A 19,269-nucleotide genomic window follows, 5' to 3' on the forward strand; every position below is an offset into this window, starting at 1 on the left:
CCCGGTTCTCGTGGCTTGTCACCTTTGGGATACCACTAGGTTGGTGAGTGGTGCTCTGCCTGGCCGGAGGTGGGAGGGTTGTTCAGGGGGCTTATTTGGAGGGGAGGGCTTATATTTTTGCCCACCAGAAAAATGTGGCATGGCCTTATTATCAGGACATGTCGTATTTTCGGGGAAACACGGTAAAAGAGGTTCTGCTTAACTTGGCAATTTACCAATAATCCTTGTCATTTTCCCATTTGTCCTTTCCCCCAATTCAAATGCTGGAAGCCAGGTTAAGTTTTATAGTACATTCACTCCCCAAATATCTTCTTCTATCAGTGAGATGTAATTGTTTTTTTCTGTACTGCTAACTATCCATGGAAGTCTGTACTTGTCCTGTTTGGTTGCTGTGCCAAACCAGAACATTATACAGGTACAAATGACAGATTTGATAATTCCTCTGTAGAACTGTATTAGCAGCTCCTTAGCCAATCTGAGCTTCCTGAGTTGACGTAGGAAGAACATTAAGGATGATGCCATTAAATGTAATATCCATCTTTCTCCAATTAAAAGTTCATTAAAATTATATTTGAAAAGGTTTTTTTAAAATAAAACAGCAGTAGTTATGTAGTTACCCACCAGAATGGTAATGGTAATGTCTTTAGTGCCTGAAATGACTTAGGAACAGGGTCAATTGTGGTAGTTAAGTAAGGACTACCCGTGTCATTAACCTTGAACCTGTAGGCCTTTAGAAAGGCAATCAATACCTGGCTCTTTCCTCAGGCCTTTGGTCAAAATGAGCAAAGCTATAATATATTTTAGTTCTGGATGCCATGTATTGTTTTAGTTGATTTTTAATTGAGTGTTGTTTTCTTTTGCATTTGTTGCTTGCCTATTTTGTACACTGCCCAGAGTCATACTGATTAAGTTGGATGGCACATGTTCTAAATAAGCAAAGGGGAAAAATGATTGTATATTTGTAAAACTGACATTTTAAAAGCCTGAACTGGAGAAATTAGTGTAACTAACAATGACATTGAAGAAGTTTGCACTTTTAAAAAGCTGGCATGCAATTTATGTTAATGTCTATGCATATTAATGAAAGATTCACATAAAATCTTCCTCTATTAGGAATATTGGAAACAAAATTTCAAGTATGCCCATGGATTTTAAAAAAAAAATCTATTTAGAAACCTGGATAGAATACGACCCTGTAAACATAGATGATAAAATGGATGTAATGTAAGGTGACCAGATTTTCAGATTTGTAAAGAGGGACACCTTTGACTGGGGTGGGGGGTGGGGGCTTGATTAAAAATTTTATATGGAGCAACAAAAATTTTCATATAACGCAAAAATAGTATTGTAATTTTTTTATTTCAACATAACTACAATTTACAAATTGTACATATATGAGCAAAGCTATAATATATTTTAGTTCTGGATGCCATGTATTGTTTTAGTTGATTTTTAATTGAGTGTTGTTTTCTTTTGCATTTGTTGCTTGCCAAACATCAACATTTTGCTCACGTGACCATGAGGATGCTACAACGGTCGCTAAGTGTGAAAAATGGTCATCAGTCACTTTTTTCAATGCCATTGTAACTTTGGTCACTATACCACCTTTCTTGCCACAATTCTTAAGTGAATAACTGCAGCTGATAAGTTAGTAACATAAGTGAATCTGGTTTCCCAAATTGCCTTTGTGAAAAGGCAATTAAAATGACCCCAGGACACTGAAACCATCATAAATACGAATCTGTTGCCAAACATCCAAATTTTGATCGCGTGACCATGAGGATGCTGCAATGGCCGCTAAGTGTGAAAATGGTCGCTAAGTGTGAAAAATGGTCATCAGTCACTTTTTTCAATGCCATTGTAACTTTGGTCACTATATCACCTTTCTTGCCACAGTTCTTAAGTGAATAACTGCAGCTGGTATTTTGTATTTTGGATAGAATCTTTTTTTAAATAGTCTAAGACAGTTTTAAAAAAGAATCCACACAGAATAAATTGAAGTAAAACATTTCAAAGTATTGTGCATAGAATTTTTAAAAATGGTTTCACTTCAATTTATTTTGGATAGAATCTTTTTTTAAATAGTCTAAGACAATTTAAAAAAAGAATCCACACAGAATAAAACTTTTAAAAAATCCTATGCACAATAAATAAAATGTTATTTTAAAATACATTAAAAAATAAAAGAAAAAAACCCAGCTCACTTACCAGCAGGCACAAGTGAACACTCCAAGTCAATCCAGAATGATATAGATGTTAATACAAAGAACTGAGCAAATTAAAATGGTGAAATTAGTCAGGGAAATATTTTTCAAAGAAACTTTGCCACCCTTTTTTTCACACGAGCCGACCTCCAACCTCCCTGCCCCTCCAGGAAGTATTTCCTGCAGCTCTATGGTACTTGGTCATTTTTTCTTATAAAATGAGGTAAAAGGGGTGTGGGGGGGTCCGTTTTGTTGCTTTAATGTTTTAATATCTTCAATGAAAGTACTGAGACAGAGAGAGAGGTTAGTTAGACAGAGTGTCTTTTGTCTTGCCCCGGTTAGGATTTCTTAAGCAAATCCACTGGGCTTTCAACATGAAGCCAGAAAATCGGGACTTCTTTAAAATGCCCGGGACATGGGACAAATTGTTATAAATTATGACTGTCCCACTGAAATTGGGACGTCTGGTCACCTTAATGTAATGTTTACTGGCACTAAGTGCTGGTGATGACATAGCTCCTTTTCTTGTATCAAAATCCAAGGATGTTTTTAAAACTGTAAATGAGTGTCCATTGGTAATGACATGAGTGATGACATTTACTAGATGAGACAGAATTACTGTGATAGGGAGATAAAGGAATTGGAATTCAGGCTGCAATTGACATAACTTCCTTTCCCCCCATGAAAATAGTTTCAGGATATTCCTGGCTTCATTTCTGAACTTGAATACTTTGACTGTGGCTTAGATGGCATTGTTATACTTAACCATAATATATCATTCCTATTCCTGAAAGTGTCAGATCTTTCAGATTGATCAGTTATGTAATTATGTTTAATTTAATTTGAATTTAATTTTATCAGTTGAATTATGTTTCAGAATGCTCTCTACATGCAATTTGAAAACTTTCAATTTGAAGTTCCAGAAAACTGTATAGAAATAATTGCCAGAAAGCAGCTAAGAGTAGTGCAGATTCTTTGAAAGAAGTGTTTTGGAATACATGGAAATGATGGGAATCATGTCTGGATCATAAAGCAGCTGCATTGTTTGCAGGGCTGGAGCCATTGCTTTGAAAGCTGCTCCCACCTGTGTCCACTTCACACCATGCATAACTAGCTACCATCTGTTTTCAGACATCCTTCAGAGTGCTGGCTGTCATATATAAAGACCCAAATTGGTACTATATGACAAGGTCTAGTAAAAATATCAAAAAGAACTATTCCCAGGCCTGGGAACTCTTTTGCAAAAAGGTCAGAATATAAGTCAAAAGCATTTTTATTTCAGCAGATATTGTACATAAATGGATTTTGTCTGTTGGGTTTGGAAGCTTTGCTGTTTTTGCGCTTACATATGTAAGTGGAAATTGAAATAACTTTATTATGGTCATTAAACTGCATAAGGAGATTGGCACCTGAATATTCAAAATTAAATTGACAACATTAGGGTAATTGTGAAAGGCAAATACAAAGAATTTTGGCTAAAAGGAAATATTAAATTAAAAAAATATTAGTGTTTGTGGGGTCCTTGGTGCTCTCTGAGCTTGCTTGTTTTTTTTTGCAGATGTTTCATTACCCAAACTAGGTAAAGTCATCAGTGCTAGTGTCAACCCTGAGCTACAAATCTTCTCCTTTATTAGTAACATTGATGCTTGCTAGGCTACATATGTGAGACAAATAGAAAAATGATTAAAATTAGCAGTATGTGTAGCATAAACTTTGAAATAGCAGCAAATTGATACAAAATATAAAAAAGATAAAACAATAACATTATCAAAAAAAGATTTGAGAATTAAATGTATAGTGGAAGAATTTGAATACATGTTTAATTATATCCTCCTCACCCATTCTGTAGACACCTTGTGCAGCTGCTTTAAGTGCCAATTCACAGGTCTGCAAAAAAATTTTTTTCCGAGAGCTGTTTTGATTATTCCACGTAATCTTTATGTTTTTTGGTGTACTGAATCCGAAAATGACCTCCATTTTGTCATAGGACATCACGTTTCCTGACAATTTAGGTAACTATGTTAAATAAGGTAATATCTCAAAATAAATGGAAATTACAATATTTTCATGAAAATCCTTTTTTGAACTGAAATGAGCTCACCTACACACACTAAACTTGATTCTTCTTCCTTGTGAGGCTCCTCTTGGTGCATTTACGCTTGTGAGTAGCATCTGGAATGTCTCTCTGAAGCATCCAACAGTAGTCTGCCATCATTGTAATGCTCCATTTTCCCTGGTATCTCCTTTCCATCTCTTTAATGTCTTGGTGGAATTGTTCACCTTGTTCCTCACTCACAGCTCCCAAATTTTCAGGAAAGTAGTCAAGGTGGGACTGGAGGAAATGCACTTTCAAACTCATCAGGCAACCTAAAGCTTGAAATGCTTTCAGCATTCTTCCAACTATCTTTTTGTAGTGAGGATCTTTGTTATTGCCTAAAAATTTCTGTACAACTTCTTTAAATGCAATGCACCCTTCTTTTTGAGAATCCGTCATGGTATTGACAGTCTCTTGAACAACTATAAGCCTTCTAATGTCTGGTCTGATGAACACACCTTCCTTCAATTTTGCCTCCGACAGGCATGGAAACTTGGTGACCAAGTATTTGAAGCATTCTCCATCTCTTGGAAGTGATTTTACGAATTGCTTCATCAATCCCAATTTTATGTGGAGAGGTGGTAAAAGAACTTTATGGGAAGGTACCAAAGTTTCTTGGAGGACATTTTTTTCACCGATTATTAGCACCCTCGGCTGCCAACTCTTCTTGGTCCAGTGATTTTGTCAGTCTCGACTGTCCCATAGACACAAAACAAGGGTATTTGGTATACCCAGCTTGTTGCCCCTTGCACTGACAGGAGACGCTGCTATCTGCTCTGTGTCTCCCTCCCGCTGGATTTTTCAGGAAAGATTAACCCCTTCTACCATTAGAAGCACAGAATTAAAACTTGCTTAGCTTATGTATATATTGCTGACCATCAGATTTACAGTGCTATATTTTTTTTTACATAACTCGGACAAATCCTTTAAGGTGTTTTTTTTTGGCATTTTATATCTGAAATGCACTTATGTGAATTAATTAATAGTAATTTGGACTTTACATTTTAAACCAAATGTAAAGTCCAAATTACTATTAATTATATAAACCATATTATAACCCATAATATAAAAAAATACCAAAAATTTTAAAAAATGATAAATTTGAAGACAATTTTGCATGTTGTGGCAAATCATGACATCTAGGAGTTTTTTCAATATTTTATTTGTTTTCAGCACACCAAAATACATGGAAATTAGATGAAAATAATCAAACAGCTTTTAGTCGCAGACCTGTGATTGTTGATAGAAAAATAATTTAAGAACAACTTTAAGTGAGATTACCCGGATTATTTGCTTTTAATATTTCTGCTGCTAAATGTAGATTATGAGATGCAATGTTCATCAACCTTACGTATTAAGAAAACATGAACACAAAAATCCGACCATTCCAAAATGGTTAAAAAAATTTTTGCACAACCCATGTCAATGTTTTAATCTTCAATCTAAATGTGTTCATTATATTAATTTTTGTGACTCCCTATCACAGCCTATTATGTTTAATCACTGCACTTTGCTATTTAAGATAGTTAAAGATGGGTGAAGATGGTTTTCAAATATATATGTTTTTCCCTCAAAATGCTGATATGAAACTTGGTACATTTTAAACAAATATTTTAGGCAGTTATAAGGTACTAAGATGTACCTTTATGCAGTGGTTCTCAACCTTTTCTTCACTATAGACTCCCTTTAAATACTTTTTGTAACCATGGCCCTGGACCCCCAAGACCTGACTCAAGATTTAAATAATAACATTTATTCAAGCTTTTGTGGACCCCTGTGTCGTCATTGCAAGCCCCCCCCCCCCCCGGGTCTGCAGATCACAGGTTGAAAACCACTGCCTTAAAGTCATTACTTTTAGCAGAATGAAATCAGTTGAGGAAAACTGAGGCTGATGCTCTTATCTTTTCTAATAACTATTTCAACTCTAATTGCAGACCAGGTTTAAGTAAAAATAGGATCATGTAATTTTTGCCATATTGTGGCCACACATACAAAGTTCTTAGAAGGAAGGACATTCCATTCATTTTTTCCCTTCAAAAAAGCAGAGTACTGCTGATATAGGAATGATTTGTCTTGACAATGATTTCTGATTTTTTTCTTCATTCAGCCACCAGAAGAATAATTGGCAAAAAAAGATAAATCAATTTACTGTGAGAATTATACTTTGCCTCTTTTTTGTTCATTTTAATAGACTCTCTCCACATTTACACTCCATAAAATTCATAGCTTTTAATGAGACTATTTAAATTGAAGATTATGTTCAGATATAATCACTATAGCATGTGCTTGATGAGGAAATAACCTTCTGACCTGATCAGATAAGATGTGCTTGTAGAGAAAATGAAATCTAGTCTGTAGCACTTGTCTAGGGGCACATCTTTTAAGTATACTTATCTAACAGTGATAGCAATTACTAAGGTCACAGCTTTTTGTCAGGAGTGGCAGAGGTAGGTTACCTTATACACCATTATCCAGATATGTAATCTGACAGTGTGCCTTGTATGTGTACTAGATGACTTACATTATTTTATAAAGGAGAAACTTACATTGTTATACCAGTCATCCATAAATATATTCGCTCAATCTACCATTGTCCTGCTATGGCTGGTGCTGACCCATTGATTCTGCTTTCCTGAAAACATTCCCAGGTTCCCAAAATATAGATTGTAGCCCAGCATGATCTATGTTGATTGCATTTGGGCTCGTTTGTGATTGTAAGTCAAGGACTACCTGTAAACCAATTTAATGGTTTGTGCCTAACATTAAGGAATGAATGTGGAGAGAAGGAGGAGCCAAGTTGCGATGTCACAACGTGTGGTCTTGATACTCCGAGACCGCCATTGACACTTTTGCGCTGGATGGTCCATTGAGACCTAAACCCTCCCATAGAGATGGTGATCAGCAAGACAAAGCCCCTGATCTCAGGGACATCGCAAAGTCCCTGATCGACCCAAGGGAAGAGCTTCAAGCCAGTGGTAAACAGACAGCCCCCAGGCTGATGAAATCGGGACGCTCCGGAAGGAAGGAAGTGAAAAGAGAAAGTGAGTCCATCTGGTGAGGTATTTTTTCTATTTTGCTAAAGATTGTCCGAAGAAATTTTTCTTTAAAGCCAAATTAGATCCTTAAGCAAAAGAACTGAGCGGCGAAAATAACCCTAATTGGATTGCTGTGGAAAGTTTTTTTTCTTTGTAACTATTCTTTGTGGATTGAAGTACTTGCAACGTTTTTCATTTCTCCTCTTAAAGTGATTTTTCTTCTTCTGCTTTCTGTTCCTCTATTTTTTGACTTCTGGATTAAAACCTTCCTTCTTATTTTAACAATTCTTCCTATTATTTGTTATTAAATTTCACTAAAAGAAATCTAAAGAACTTTGTTTCCTATAAGCCAGAGATAAATATTAGAAGGTGAAAAATTAGCACGCTACCACTCGGAGGTCAGAGGCTGGAGTTTTTGAAACAACGTATCTCTTTTCTTTCCTTATTTGACTTCACTAACTTTGTAGCTGAAGGGTTTGCAACTTGTTTACAGAAACTGATAAAGAACAAAGGGCACGAACTGTTTTTACAGGTGCCTCTCAGAACTATTTTGGCAGGGGGAAGAAAGGGGGGGAAACAGAACCCTTCTCCTTTGAAGAGCATAAAAGAACTTGTGTTCAAGTCAATCTAAAATAAAAAATAAAAGAGGCCTGGAAGGCTGCAGTGGCAGTGGCTATTAGTTTTCTTTTCTTTTCTTTTCTTTTCTTTCTTTCTTTCTTTCTTTCTTTCTTTCTTTCTTTCTTTCTTTCTTTCTTCTGTTTTGGAAACATGGATCAATATTCAGATGAGGAAACCTTAAAATTCCAAAATATCTTGGCTGGAATTCAAAATCTATTGGAAGGATATGGGAGAATTGAGAAGAAGTTGGAAAGACTAGTCTTCCTCATAGCAAAAGATGATGGGGTTGAAGCCCCAAAAATTAAACGGGAGTATGAAGATACAGAAGATAAAGATAAGACAATAGATGAATTTATTAATGGAGCAAATGTGGGTGAAAGTGGAAAGAAGGGCATATGGAAAAGGGAATTCGATGAATTGGAGCTCTACCCCAGATTCCAGGACACAGAAGAAAAAAAATAGTAATGATGATAGACATAAGAAGAGAATGTTTTTTCAGAAGCAAGATTGACAACCAAAGACAAGCTAATTTTAGTAGCAACTGGTGGGCAACAAGATTATCTGAGAGGCCCTTCAAGTAACCAAGTGTGGAGAGAAGTCTATAAAAAACATTACAAAGGAGATAAAAAGAAGACTGACATCACAATTGGCAAGAGAGATAAGACTGTTTTGTTACTGGAAAGATACAGGTTGACAATGAAAGTTGATAATAAAAAATTAGTTGATTTTGGTGATTAATAAGTAGGAATTTTGTAACACTTAGATTGTTTTAGATTGTTATTAAATGTTTATTCGCTAACAATTAATTAACCATAATAATAATAATGAAATGATAATGGATACAGTGTAAATATATATACATGTATTGGCAATCTAGTAAAAGAAATTTGGATATAAATTGTAAATTGTGACTTGGAGAAAAGACCTATAAATTTTATTAACAAATTTTTATTTAGATCTTGTTATAAAGGTGTAAGGTTTTTTGGGGGGTGGGGGGGGGCTCTGATGAAAGGAAATGGGACATAAATAGTAAATGCTTTTTAGCCAATTATAATAACAACAAGGAAATGTCAATGGACATTGTTTAACAATATATACATACTATGGTATTGGCAAAAGTAACTTGGATATAAATTCTAAACAGTGAGTTGGGGGGAAAAGGGGGGGGAGGTTTAGAAACTTTATTAATTGACTTTTATTTAAAAGATGTTATAAAGGTGTAATGTTATTGGAGGATTTTTTGAAATAGCTAATGAATGCCATTATGTGGTTGTGTCTTTAAGTATGAATGATTTGAGGTAAAAGCACGTTCAAATAATTGTAGTAAAATGAGAATTGTGGTACATTAATAGTAAGATATACAAAGATTTTTGATTTAAAGTGTATAATCTAATATGAACTATAAGTAATAACTGTGGAAGAAATGCACGAAAGTTATCTGTAACCAATCAACATGCTTTCTACAAGATGTAATAAAGGATGATTCTTTTTTTGTGTTTTTGTTCAATTAATTTTTTTTTTAAAGGAATGATTGTGGAAATGCTTGACATTCTGTTTTGGGTTCAGATTTGCCTATGTATAAAATGATTTGTAGCCACTCAATAGGGGTTAAGTTGAGATTATTATTATTATACAATTGTATCACAGCGGCCAGTTGTTTCACTGGATTTGGCATTGGTTACTAGTCGGGCCCCACCCAGGGGCCTAGGACGTCATAACGTATTTTCGTAATATGTGTGCAGATCCAAGCAGTGCGGCTTTTTGCATTTGACTGATGGTGATTTTGTCAATTTGTAACTGTTTTAAATGTAATTCCAGTGCTTTTGGAATAGCACCCAGTGTGCCAATTACCACTGGAATTACCACTGCTGGTTTGTGCCGTTGAATTTCGATTTTTAAGTCCTGGTATTTTGCGATTTTTTCATGTTCCTTCTCGGCGACCCTGCTATCACCTGGTATTGCAATGTCTATGATTGTGACCTTATTTTTCTCAACCAGTGTGATGTCTAGTGTATTATGCGCCAGTATTTTGTCCGTTTGTATACGGAAATCCCACAAGATCTTGACCATCTGATTTTCGGTGACTTTTTCAGGCTGATGTTCCCACCAGTTTGTTGTTGTTTTAATATTATAATTTTTGCACAAATTCCAATGGATCATTTGTGCTATTGAATTGTACCGCAATTTCTAATCAGTCTGCTTGATTTTTTTTACAGCAGCTGAGTATGTGATCAACAGTTTCATTAGCTTCTTTGCAAAGTCTGCATTTAGCATCATCAGAGGATTTTTCGATTTTGGTCTTAATGGCATTTGTGCTAATAGCTTGTTCTTGCGCAGCCAGGATTAGTGACTCTGTTTCTTTCTTTATTGTACCTGTTGTTAACCATAACTAAGTTTGTTCACTGTCCACTTTATCTTTTATTTTTTCCAGAAATTGGCCATGCAGTGCTTTGTTCTGCCAACTTTCCATTCTTGATTTTATCACACCTTTTCTGTATTCTTGTTTTGTCTGTTGGACCTTCAGTAGTTTTTTGTTCTGTACTTCGATTAATAGACGTTCTTGACTTTCTTTTAAATAATCAGCCAGTGCATGTTTTTCTTCTTCAACTGTTTGCTTCACTTGTAATAATCCTCTGCCACCTGATTTTCGGGGCAGATATAGTCTATCAGTATCACCACGTGGATGTAAACTGTAGTGCATTGTCATTAGTTTCCTGGTTTTTCGGTCCAAAATGTCCAAATCAGCTTGTGTCCAGTTAACTATACCAGCTGTGTATCTTATAACTGATATTGCCCAGGTATTTATGGCCTTGATTGTATTTCCACCATTCAGTTTAGATTTCAAAATTTTCCTAACTCTGTTGGTATACTCTTGCCTGACTATAGTTTTTACTTATCCGTGCTTGATGTTATCCAACTGCAGAATGTCTAAGTATTTGTAGGCTTCATTTTCGTTGCATTTAATTAGTTGGCCATTGGGCATTTCAATTCCCTCACATGCAGTGATTTTGCCCCTTTTTATGGATACAGTGGCATATTTTTCCATGCCAAACTGCATTGTAATATCGGTGCTGAATACTCGGACTGTGTTTGTCAATGATTGGATTTCTATTTCTGACTTTCCATAGAATTTCAAATCATCCATATATAGTAAATGATTATTATTATTATTATTGTTGTTGTTGTTGTTATTATTGTTGTTATTATTATTATTATTAATTCAATTAATATCCGCCCATCTGTCCAAGAGAGCAGGTGTTCCTTTATTTCTCTGTTAGATCATCAGTGCTTATCCTGCTTCTTCCCCTATTCCCCAATCTATTCAAATCCAAGTAAATTTCAAAGTCAAGTGGAGTAGTAAATATGCCTTCACTCTGTCTTCTTTATGTAAAAAGGGAAGTATTGCTACTTTCCATTAATAATAGAACTGCTATATTTCTATGATATTTACTATTAAGACAGTTAATGAAGAATCGTATCAGTGACACAGTTATGCTTAATGTAATAATTAATTGACATGTCTCACAACCCATCAACAGATATTTTTTTTCATTTTTTTCTTTTATGATGCAATTCAGCTTATTCCTTTATTCTTACTCTCTTTGTGGCATAGAGTTTTATATCTTTTATTACATTTAAACTTTTTGTAGCCTTCTTTGTAGGGGGAAGATTTCTTACTTAGTCACAGTAAGAATCCTTTGAATCTATGTCTATTTGTTGGTTACATCTTGCATTAAAAAAAACAGTCCATTTCTGCAGGCTGATTTTTCATAAGGCATTGTTTAACCCCAATACATTTTGTTCTTGCCAAAGATGGTACCCAGAGTACATTTGAGATGGTACTTGATTTTCCTGATTATATTTTTTGACTCCCTGCTCTGTCATTTACTCTTGAGAAATGTGAGAAGCACAATGTAATCTGCAAGGGGATTATCTTGATTTTGATATGAAGTATCAGTTGTTTCCTATACAGCTGTGGCATCATTCCACTAGGAAAATATCTTAATGAGCAGCTTTCTTTCAGATAGTTGCTCATTTAAATTTATGAAGGGTGATAGTGATCTGTCTATTTTTGACATAATAGGATGGCACCTCACACTCAAGTTGATACTGTTTCCTACTTTTTTAATTTGTCATATCTCAGAATCTGTTCCTCTTGAGAAGCTTACTATTTACCAGTAATAGAAAAATGAGTAATCATGATTCTTTGAAAAGTTATCTGTGAATCAACATATTCCCCCCCCCCCCTGAGTCTATAAAGATTTTTCAGATTTTAGTGATCATTCTTTCAGTCAGATGAATTGAAGATTATGAATGAGCATGTTTTCTTTGGAGAAAGCTCTACCAAAAAACTTACACATTTGATAGGAAGATGAGGTTCTACCCACTCAATAATTACCAGTGAATACAGGGGAGCTTTTGCACTAGCCGAGAAGAATCAATGATGCTGTGTGAATGAATAGAAATGCAAGAGGTTAAAATCATCATACTTTGCTATTATGCAATACCTTCAATGGTTTTTTTTTAAAGAATCAGCTTGCCTCTTGAAGGTAATGCTTTTTGTAATGTTTAAACAATACTGATTTTTCTTTTCTTTACATCTCAATCTTCTTATTTCTTTCATTTTATTTCCTTTCTTCTCATCCCTTTCCTTCCAATATAGTTTTTCTTCCTCCTCACTGTAAACACATCCTGTTTTTTCCTCTTCTTTTTTGCAGTTTCCACTTGAAGGATGCACATGTTTGTATTTGTATTTCTATATATGAGAGTGGTTTATGTATGCAAAAAGTGGTTTGTATTTCTGTCAATTACATTTATAAACAATATAGTTTATTTTATGTAAACTTAATTTTAGTATTGCTTTTTGGGGGAATGTTCTAGCAGACACTGAGAAAGAGAGAGAGAGAGAGAGAGAGAGAGAGACAGACAGACAGACAGAGAGAGACAGAGAGAGACAGAGACAGACAGACAGACAGGGAGACAGACAGGGAGACAGACAGGGAGACAGGGAGACAAAGAGCCAGAAGAAATCTTATCCTATAAATAGTAAAGGAATGGCAAATGTTTAACCTGTAACAGAGAAGACTAAGGATGATTTAATGGCTGTCTTAAGACATCTGAAGGATGATCATAGCGAGGAGAAAGTGGACTTGTCAGATGAAACTACAGGGAAATAGATTCAGTATAAGCCTTATAAATAATTTTCTGATGGTAAGAGTTGAAACCAGAGGAATGGGTTATTATCCCTGGAGATTTTCAAGCAGAGGCTACATAGTACAAATAGTTCTTGATTTACAACAGTTCATTTAGTGACCATTCAGTGACTTATGACCATTTTCACACTTATGACTAGTGCAGGATCCTTATGATCATGTGATCAACAGTCAGATGCTTGGCAACTGACTTATATTTATGTTGGTTGCAGTGTCCTGGGGTTACATGATCATCTTCTATGACCTTCTGATAAACGAAGTCAATGGGGAAGCCAGATTCACTTAACAATCGTATTACTAACTTAATAACTTTGGTGTTTCACTTAACAACTGTGGCAAGAAAAGTCGTAAAATGGAGCAACACTCACTTAACAAATGTCTCAACTGCAGAAATGTTGGACTCGATTGTGCTTGAACTACCTGTAATGTGTCCAAAATAATTTAGCAGATTTAAGTGTATTGTTCATATATTATAACATTTAAGAAGTTTGTACAAATTCTATTTCCGGAATGTCATGTGATTTCTCTACTTCCATCAACCTTTTTTGAGGAATCCAATTAAAATATTTTAATATCGAAAAAAAGCACTGAAAATCATTAAAATATTGTTAATTATATTATGCTGTGTTATGATGGTAAAGATAATATTGAGGTTAACTATTTTTATCTTAAAATCAATTATATAAAGTTTATTGCAGTTTAAGATTAAGCTCTCCCCTCCCCTCCCATAGGAATGTTGTCTCTGTAATTTGAGAGGTGGAGCACTCAAGCAAACTACTGACAAAAAGTAAGTAACTTAGCCAATAAGTTCCATCTTTGTTATTTTATCAACAATATTGAACTTTGAAAAACATTACCAATAGTTCAACTGCTTATGAGAGGGCAATCCCATCCACTAGTTGCACTGGTGTTGAATTAAAAACTGACTGGAATTGCTGGAATATAAATTAAATAGTATTTGCAAGTTTCCTCAGTAATTTGCTCTTTGTGACAAGCACTATTTGCACGAGAATTGAAAAGCAGTTTGAAAATTAGGGTAAATGTGATATAAGAAGCTCCATTCATTTTCAGTTTCTAACAGTGAGAATTTGGAAATGTTAATGAAAAAGTAATCACAGATGATCTTTGTAACAAGCATTACTTTTAGAAGAGTCTATAGATAAACTACTATTTTTAAAGCCAACCATGATATTACAATATCTTATTTTATCTTATGCTTTAATATACAAGCCAGTCTATCATTATTATCCCACTGATATTCCCTTGCAGGTTTCATTTTGGAACACAGTAAATTGTCTCTTATTCTCTTCATTTGTTCACAGTTTTATACTGTATCTGATTTTCTATTTTATTCAGATTCTAGGCTTACGTTCAGAACAATGTAAGTCAGGGGTGGATTGCTGCAGGCATTACTGCCGGTTCGCCACGCAAAAAATGTGCAAGCACACTCACTTTGCTTGCTCATGCACATGCACATTTGCACCTAAAAAGGTCTGGGCATGTGCAGAAAATTAAAAAAAGGGGGGAAAATTACATTACTGCAATGAAAATTGTTCTGCACATGCGCATAACTGAAAATCAAGATGGTGCCACTGTAGGAGAACTGGTTTGGTGGCATGGCAGGCTTGGGTTGCTGCCAGTTCTAGCGACCCAGGCTACCAAGTTACTACCGGTTCGGCTGAACCAGTCCGAATCAGTAGGAACCCACCTCTGATGTAAGTGTAGTACATTGCCTTGATGATGATGATAGTTAGAATGTAGCATTGCAGGCTAACTCTGCCCATAGCCTGAAATTTGATCCTAATGGGGCTTGAAGATGGCTCAGCCTTCCATCCTTTTAAGGTCGGTAAAATGAGGACCCAGATTGTTCAGGGCGATATGCTGACATTGTAAACTGCCCAGAAAGTGCTGTAAAGCACTATGGAACAGTCTAACTGCTATTTCAATTGCTAATAATAAGGTCCTTTCCTCAAATCTCACTATATTACAATTAAAAAATCAACAGGAAATCTTTGTTCTTGTTCAAAATTGCCCTGAATGTACACCTTTTATTGGAGAAAAATTACTCAAAATATTAATTTTGAAATGTATGATATGTGAAGAATAATTATATTCAAATGTGCATGTTACTTTGAGGAGTAACATGTTATTGCTATTTGATTATTTATTGTTTATATATTTTAATAGCTTTTAATGTTTATAAACCTCCCAGAGTCACCTCTTGGTGAGATGGATGGCAAACATGTCTAATAAATAGAATAAAATAAATAATTATTGTTATCTGGTTTTTCTTTCTCAAATATATTATTGTTATAGAGATTAAATCAAAATATAACTGTACACTGTTTTAAATTAATTAAAATCCTTAATATCACCTCAGTATAGTTTTTTTAAAAAATGAAATATGAATTACCGATAAGTTCCAAAAATTGCATAATTGATAGAACTGAAAATAATCTTAGGAGGAAAAAAAATAAATTGAATACAGTACCTTTATTTGATATGTCTACCTAAAGGTCATATTTAAAAAAGAATTCAGCACTTTAAAATATTTAAAACCATGATCTTGATTTACATGCAGTTTTGGAAATGTGCAAAAGCTGTTACATGAATTTATCTTTTAAATTTTTTAATGTTTATATTTCTTTTGTCTTTGCATGCATGTACTTTCTATAATTTTATAGGTGGGCTCATGTCATGTGTGCAATTGCTATACCTGAAGTCAGGTTTGGTAATGTCACAGAGAGAACACCAATAGACACGACCAGGATACCTTTGCAGAGATTGAAACTGGTGAGTAATATTAGTCTAAATTGTTACTATAATATATAATTTACAGTTGTAGTGAATTTTACAAATTATTATATAAACAATAGGTGCATTGATGTATTTTCAATGAGTATACCATAATTTTTGCTATTCCTTATGCCTTAAAGTAGCAGACTGGAAACATATACATTCATCTGCAAGATTACAACATGACATGGTTTAGTGTTTTTTTTTTCCTTTAGTGTTTTACTCTTTCTTGCTTTTACTTATTTATTTATTTTGCTCTACTACCAGCTATAAAACCCTAATTTCTTCTTACGTTTCTAAAATAGGTAAGTTGAAGTATTTACACAGAAGGACAATTTTTCCAGCTATTATTGCTGATAAATTTGCTAACTGTATATCACAAAGTTCTGCCTCAGCAAGCATCAAATGACAAGTGTTCTTTGGAAAATATTCTTGGTTCTACTGTAAGAGCCAGCATGGACAACAAAACATAATGTAGAATTAACTGAAACCTTGTAGAACATTCGGGTACGGTTATTTATATATCCAAATAAATATAATGTAAAGAACATACACAATTGTTTATATGCCAAACCATAGAAAGGCCAGGGAATGGATTGGATTTTGTGTGTGTGTGTGTGTGTGTCTGTGTGTCTGTGTGTCTGTGTGTTGATTTTTATTTGAAAGAGGATGTACAATCAGGTGTATTACATGCATTGGAAGGCTAAATTTTTCTAACAATAATTTTTGTGTTGGCTTCTAACCATAAATAGAGATATGCTATTGCCATCTGATTAAAATTCTGAAACCAAATCTTGAGATGATGAAAGGCATCAGGTAGACAAAGGAAAAATGTAATAAAGCTTAGCTCATGACAAATAAATCAAATTTATAGATATCCATATCATTATGAACACGGGGGGGGGAGGGGATTCTAGATTTACTTATGTGATAATCATTGTTTGTAAGCATTGGGGTACCAATAGGGTACATTAAATCGAAAACTGTTGATGTTCCATGGTCATATTTGACTATAACAGGGAAAATTCTTAAAATTGAAGGGACTGATGAAAAAGATACTGGGAGGAAATATTACGATGAACAAATCTGTTTCTGCGTAGAGTTTATTTAAAATCATAAGAATTGAGACTTATCCAGGATTGTCCAACAGATCTGGACAATTTACATCTATTCTTTAACATTCTCTTTTTGGGGAAGATGGTTGAGAAGGTGATGACTTATAGCTTGAGAGGATTTAGGAAAAAGCAAATTATCTGGCATCCTTTCAGTCAGGATTGAGGCCTGGCCATAATACTGGCATAGCATTGGTTGCATTTTTCAGTGTCCTTTGATGAGCTTGGGATGAGAGTACTACTGTACATCACCCTGGTCTTCTGTTCTCTCAGCAACCTTTGTTCCCCTTGATTCTGTATCCTTCTGGGATGAATCAGAGGATTAGGAGTGTGAGACATTGTGCTATGGTAGTTTTCCCTTCTTTGTGACCAGTTCCAATCAATGTTGGTAGTGGGCTGAGGTTAAGTCAGAGATCCCTACTTTGTCAGAGGCCCCTCAGGCTTCTACTTTCTTTTAATTCCTATTTACCATTTAAGATGCTGGAGAGAGATCATTTGTGGTCATGAGATGTACATCTAATGATGATGTGCCTTTTTGTTTTGGAGGTTACTTTAACAGGTTGTCATGGGGTTATATACTGTTGTGGTAGTTGTGTACATTGCCCACAGTCATTGCTGTGGGTTAGGGTTAGGCGTTCTATAAATAATTTAAATAAAAAATAAATTCTACAATAATAGAAGTCCAGAAAGAATCCAGAATATCTATTTATCAGCATTCTATAAAAAGCTTCCTCTAGGCCTATGGAGGTTAACCTTTTTCTAAAAGTGTGCCAAAACTGCGCACGTGTCTGCTGTTGTGCATGCCCACCCACCTGCGCATGCACAAATGTCCCCTACATGTGCATGTATGAGTGACCCCCCACTGTGCATGTGAGAATGATCCCCATGCGGGGGGGGGGTATTTTCACCCTTCTCAGGCTCCGGAGGCTTTCATGAAGCCTAGGGAGGGTGAAAAATGGCCCAATGGCCCAACCGGCAAACTTCCGGTTTGGCCGTTGGGCCTGTTTTTCACCCTCTCCAGGCTTTGGAGGCTTTCCTGAAGCCTGGGGAGGGTGAAAATGTCTCTCCTGTCCTCCTGAAGGCCAAAAATCAGCTGGCGCATCAGAGCTGAGGACTGCCAAGGGTGACCTTGTTGGCAAATATGGCTCCACATGCCACCTGTAGCACGCGTGCCATAGGTTTGCCATCATGGCTCTAGACAATGTGAACCTAATGAGGACACTAAATTTGCAGAAAATATGTATGTTATAAGGAATTATAGAAGTCCATTAAAGCATTAAAGGAATTGATAAAAACCTATATATTTAAACCTGAAAAGTGGTCAAAGTGGTTGGGTTGTTAGAAAACAAAATAATTGAATGGATGCTCAAGAAGAATCTGGAGATTGCTGAGAAACTAAATGAATTATTTGCATGTGTCATTGGTGCAGAAGATATAGGATAGATAACAGATTGGATTCAATATACGATGACAGGAAATTTGACTGTTCTTTTTGGTTTGGGGTTTTTCCATGAGACATCTTACTGTGCTAACAATGTTCGTTGTGATTACTTAAATATATCTTAATTCTCCTGTAATCATAGGTTTAGAGGACAATATATGATAGATTTATTGAAACTACTAGTATTTTGATTGTAAAGTGAAGATTAAATAATAATAGTACCTTTTCCCCTCAGATAAAAAAAAATTGAAACTCAAATGGACCATAGCATATCAATATGTATCATGTATGAATTTATCTTTGAGATCCAAGTCTTCAACAGCTGAAAATAAGGAAATTGCCAACAGTTGCTTGAGTCAGGAGCACAGATGTTCATTATACACATGAAGTGTCTGGTTAACTCACAAACAGCAAGAAGAATATTTTATTTTTAAAAATAGCTAATGTTTTCACTCCCCTCAGGGAAAAAAGGGTAAAACAGCTTCTATTTACTCAAGCAATGAACTGTTCATATGCTTTGGACTTTTACATTGTCAGCATTAATCTTCATAAAATTCCAGATGTTCTGAGTGTTTTGTATGTGTATAAAAAAATGAAAAAAACATTTAAAATACTGGCTAAGTCAATTCAACAATAATTTAATTATGAAGTTCAGAGCTGGTTCCCTCCCAGAAAACTTTTTTGGGGAAAGAAAGAAAAAAGACATTGAAAAAAATAATTATTTATACATACATACATACACACACATACACACA

The 19,269-nt window shown here is 35.0% G+C and overlaps 1 protein-coding gene across 12 annotated transcripts in view; it reads left to right on the forward strand.

Moving 5' to 3' along the window:
* KDM4C (lysine demethylase 4C) overlaps positions 1-19,269 on the forward strand; it is a 226,842-nt gene that overhangs the window by 170,513 nt on the left and 37,060 nt on the right. For all 12 annotated transcript variants that reach the window (XM_087716057.1, XM_087716051.1, XM_087716052.1 and 9 more), the window contains 2 exons: positions 13,897-13,952; positions 15,850-15,958. In XM_087716057.1, the coding sequence (XP_087572183.1) occupies positions 13,897-13,952; positions 15,850-15,958 (165 nt within the window). The remainder of the gene's footprint in view (positions 1-13,896; positions 13,953-15,849; positions 15,959-19,269) is intronic.

This window comes from Thamnophis sirtalis, unplaced genomic scaffold (assembly GCF_051295495.1).
Source record: "Thamnophis sirtalis isolate CommonGarterSnake01/CBP01778 unplaced genomic scaffold, rThaSir2_p1.2 scaffold_5, whole genome shotgun sequence".
Taxonomy (NCBI): domain Eukaryota; kingdom Metazoa; phylum Chordata; class Lepidosauria; order Squamata; family Natricidae; genus Thamnophis; species Thamnophis sirtalis.